This window comes from Peromyscus eremicus, chromosome 1 (assembly GCF_949786415.1).
Source record: "Peromyscus eremicus chromosome 1, PerEre_H2_v1, whole genome shotgun sequence".
NCBI lineage: Eukaryota > Metazoa > Chordata > Mammalia > Rodentia > Cricetidae > Peromyscus > Peromyscus eremicus.
Genome location: NC_081416.1, coordinates 32,229,272 through 32,234,153, shown reverse-complemented (window position 1 = coordinate 32,234,153; position 4,882 = coordinate 32,229,272). Strand labels below are relative to the sequence as shown.

At 43.5% G+C, this 4,882-nt stretch overlaps 1 protein-coding gene across 1 annotated transcript; it reads left to right on the top strand.

Annotated features, from left to right (window-relative positions):
• The first annotated feature begins 470 nt into the window (after positions 1-470).
• On the top strand, positions 471-2,512 carry Tpd52l3 (TPD52 like 3). The gene has a single exon (XM_059247400.1). It carries the CDS (start codon positions 552-554, stop codon positions 1,266-1,268), a length of 717 nt encoding a protein of 238 aa, XP_059103383.1. The 5' UTR covers positions 471-551; the 3' UTR covers positions 1,269-2,512.
• The last annotated feature ends 2,370 nt before the right edge of the window (positions 2,513-4,882 follow it).

Below are 4,882 nucleotides of genomic sequence, written 5' to 3'. Positions count from 1 at the left end.
ACTGATACTTCACTGGGATTGTATTACCCACTACTGATTACTTTCAAGTCTATCTTAAGAGTCCATAGAGTTTCTCCGGGCTCCTTCGGAAACCTGGGTCAAGAAGACGGGGAGGCGGGCAAGCCTGGAAGTTTTGAACTCCACACCCCATCTTATTTACTTATGTTTTGGGTTTCCTCTTAAAGTTCTGTTAGAGTAACCTCTTACTGATTTCCAAGGGTGTGAAAAACGCTCGTAGTAGAAAAGGGTCGCCACACAATTTGGTATGAACAACTGGCCTATGTCACTACTGCTAGAGGAAAAGATTTCTCTCAGTAATCTGGGCTCTGCCTACCTCACAAGGTCCTTGTGATGCAGAAACAATCCACTCAAACACCTCCTCAGAGCAGCCAGCAATTGAGCGAGGTGCTGAATGACTGGCAGCCCTTTGGGCCGGAAGTCCCACCTCTGTAGCGTCCATTTCCCCCACACCCAACCCCTACCAACCGGAAGTGAGTCCCGACCCAAAGCGTCCACTTCTCTGGCAAGGATAAAGGCTGGCTAGCTAGCACATGAGTTTTGCTGCCCAAGACATGGACCCGTCTCATCCAGAGTCCTATTCCACTGGCGAGAAGTCTGAGCCTGCAGGCCTAGACTGCAACTCCACCAATCCCAACTATTTCTCCACAAACCAAGGACTGGACTCTCTCTACCAAGAACTGGACCTGGACTCCCTGGACGAAGACGTTTCCCTGTCTGCTCCAGATGCCACGACAGAGACCTCTGCGTCCACAAATGAATCCCACCCAGCTTCAGAACCAGATTTGACGGAGGCTGAACAAATGGAGCTTAAATCTGAGCTCACTAAATTGGAGGAAGAGATCCTAACGTTACACAACATGCTGGCAGCCAAGGAGAAGCGATGTGAGGAACTCCGGAGGAAGTTAGGCTGCATGGCCTTGGTGGGACTGAGGCAGAATCTGTCCAAGAGATGGCATGATGTCCAGGCCTCCAACACCTGCATGAAGCAGAAGACTTTGACCGCCCTGTCCTCGGTGGGCTCTGCCATCTGTAGGAAGCTTGAAGACATGAAGAAGTCGTCCACTTTCAGATCTCTTGAAGGGCTGATGGGGACAGTCAAGTCAAAAGTTGCAGGTGGCAGAGAGCTTGGCAGTGGTCTTCTTTCTTCACTGGCGAGTGGCAGTGATCCACACTCAGTTCCGAGGAGTGGATATGAATCCGTTCCGGGGCCTGGAGATCAACTGCTTTCTGTCCCGAAGCCAGAGTAAGCCCTTTGTTAGCCTTGCTTGGCTGCCAAACCAGTACAGAAACCCTCTTCCCGCATCACACTTGCCAAACAAAATTAAGCAAACAACTAACACTGGAAAAGCTATTATAATTCTGGACAAGGGCACAGTCCAGTTTTGATAACAGGAATACCCATTTGTGTATAGATATTTGCTGCTCTTACATGAGGGCAAAGCCCAAGTTTTATAGTCATTACTGACACAAGTTTGTAGATCTAGAATGCATCTCTGTGAGCTTTTCTGAGATTACTTTGAACAGACAGGGTCATGGCTCCAGAGGAGTCCTAGACCAGATCCCAAACTCTTTGGAATATTAGCCTATCCAAAGGCCAGAGAGATTTGTATTTGGGAAAAGGTGTGAAATAACCTGGCTATGTATTCTGCCTATGTCCTTCAAGCACCACTTGACCTACAACCTTTATTTTATTAGTGCTGGGGATACAGTCACGTGCCCCACACAGGCTGTACAATTTCTCTACTCCTGAACTACATCTCTGGCCTCATAGCTTTTATTTTTACAGTACAATCAAGAAAACTGTCCATCTCAAGGCCCCTAGAAAAGTGGGAAAAAATATGAGCCACTGATTGCTAATCTAAAGCTATACGTATTACAAAACTTTATTTTTCACAGTGATCAGTTCAGCAAATCAAATTAGCTTTAATTCAGGTGATTACTATTTTGGACTCAAAGTGGAAATGCAAATTTACATTGCGTGTGCTTTTGTTCTCTTTGTACGTTAAAGTTGGGGTTCAAAGTTTAACCCTTGTGGCAGCATGTCCCCACCACAAGTTGCTTCTTCTTCTGCAGCAATTGCTAATTAGTAATCACCTTCAGCTAAGGGACAGGAGGGACGCAATGTAGCCAGATTTAAGAAAGGTAAGCCTCCCCCACCTCCATCTTAAACATTTTGAAAAGAATACCAGCCCCCTGTGATGCTGACGGTTATGCCTTTGAATTGGCCTAATTAACTGAATGTATATCACTAGTCTGCCGCAGTCTAAACCCACCCTTAGTTTTAACTTCAACTCAGAAGGAAGAAGGACCCAGCTAGCCCTCCTAAGGTAGCAGATTAATAGGAACCCGTAGGAACTTGGTTTGAGTTTGTTCAAACTTTCTAGTATTGGATTTTCACAGGAACTATGTTTTGGTTTTGGTTTTGGTTTGGGTTTTGTTTCTTGTTTCCTCTTTCAAAGCATCCATCCGGTAGCTTCCTTCTTCCCCCCCACCACACTGTCTGAAATAGGAGTTTGTGTAGCCTTGGTTCACAGCAGGCTGCTATTTGCTTGAGTACATCTCAATAACCCACCATTGCCTACAAGTTGGCCCTCCTGTCTGAGCACCTGGTCCTCTTTTGCTGTTTCTTATTTCTTTTGCATCCCTTTTGTTCTTTAAAATGAAACTAAATACTGCTGTCAAGGCAGAAGCTCCTGGTAAAACTGTATGGCCGTTGATAAATCCCAGCTCTCCACAGAGTCCCAAAGGCCAAATTGTGCTTGGATTAAAATAAGATGTACAAGTCTTTTGCGTGTTTATTTCTTGGGTTATTATAGTTATTGACTAAGATAGTTTTCTAGGCTGGAGAACAAAAGACAAATCAACAAGAAAGAATGAAAAGTAAGCCAATGGGCAGCAACCCACATGTCAGAAAGGCTTGTGCTGTGGACAGTCTCGTTGGTACCGTGGGACAAACCTGAAATATAGTCTCTTTTATTTAATAACTCATAAGAATGATAGAACTTTTTTTTCAATAATTTTTTTGAGATGAGGTCTCACTAGATAATAGCCCAGAATATCCTCAAGTTTTTGATCCTCCTGCCTCAAACTTCTGAGTACTGGGATTACAGTCATGTCCCACTGTGTCTGAACATCTTCAATAAATTCTCAATTCCATGAGACCAGTAAAGCACATTTCTGATTTTGTTGGTCAGTCACTATCCTACCATGTCTAAGTTAAAGTAAATAGTCAATAAATTCTCATTAAATTAATGGAAGAATATCACACATTTTAGATACCAAATCTTGGATCCAAGAGATTATTAACAATATAAACTGGCACAGGAACCTCCTGCTTTTAAACAGAAAATAGTCATTGTTAAAGGTATTTTAGGTATTTGAAGATAAATAGGCCTTCCTGTGTGTTAGGAGCTATGTGAGGCCATGAAGGCACAGAGATTATGTAGACATGGTCCATGTTCTCTAGAAACACTCAGATTGTTGAATCATTGTGATTATACTGTGGTAGGTGCCTACACAGAGCTGTGTGGCATAGACAAAGTCCTATGCAAAGTTGTGTTCATTTCTGTCTTGAAAGGTCAGTAAAGACTACATTGGCAACCATGGTGGCCAACCTATTTGGGGGTCTGAGGCAGGGGATTCAGAGCTTGAAGCCAGCCTGAACTAGACAGGGAGACCATGTCTAGGAGGGAAATAAACTTCATAGAAGCATAAAACCTAAAAAAAAGAGTAGAATTTCACCAGACAGACACAAGTAGAGTATTTATATGGTGTGCGGAAGAACTGAGCCATGAAGGAATGTACCAGAAGACATATGCCGGGAAATACCTGGAAGTCACTGAAGCCAGGAAAGGAAGGGAGTGGTGAGTGATGGGTATGGAAAAGAGCAGGCACTGAATCATCAGTAAGTAGTCCTCCACAGTGCTGCAGGCAGCGGTACTTAACCCCGGAGGAAACAAGGAGGGCTCAGAGCATTTCACTTCAAAGGGGACAGTGGCCAGAGAAGTAGACTGAGAACCACTTAAGAGGAAGAATCTCCCAGGAAGAAACAGATGAATACATTTGCAAGATAATAAGAATGTATAACTATGAAACAGAAACAGCACACTCATTTTGCTTTTGGATTTTAAAAGGATTTCAGCATAGCTGTAACAATGGCGGGAGGGGTCATATAAAATGCCGTCACAAACATGGGTTTGCTTTATAAAGGTTTCTCTCCATTTCCATTTTTTTCCCATCTGCTTCTACAACATGTGTTGGGTCCCATACATTCTTTGTCTCCTGGACCTTCATAATCACCTCTATTCACTTAGGCCTTTGGATTTTGTAGTTTAATATAAATCTATTTAACTTAAATTGATAATTTTAAGATGCAATTGCCAACAACTCTTGGAATGTATGTGTGCTCAAAGATGCCCATTGCTAGATTGGCTCAACCTGAGAAGCACTGGCTGCAGAATAATGAACAAAATTCCCCAGGGCTTGCCATGTTCTGGGCTTGCATCACCCATATTAGCAGAACTATGAGATTAGAGAGTTGAGAATCGAAGGCCGCTTAAACAATCAGGCCCTCCACCATCATGTGTTGAAATCCTAACTGCCACGATGATGATACTGGGAGATGTGACCTATGGGGAGGCGATTAATTCTCGTGAGTATTTTTTTGATGTGGATTTATTTTTCTTTCTTTCTTTTTTTTTTTTTTTACATTCCTACTGCAGTTTCTCCTCCTTCCTCTCCCCATCTCCCCTCTACCCCCCCATCCACTCCTCCTCTGTTTCTATTCAGAAAAGGGCAGGCCCCCCCATGGATATCAACTAAATATGACATACCAAGTTGCAATAAGACGAGGCACCTCCCC

Coding starts and splice junctions, on each gene's coding strand:
- Tpd52l3 (XM_059247400.1), top strand. CDS start 552: ATGAGTTTTGCTGCCCAAGACATGGACCCGTCTCATCCAGAGTCCTAT.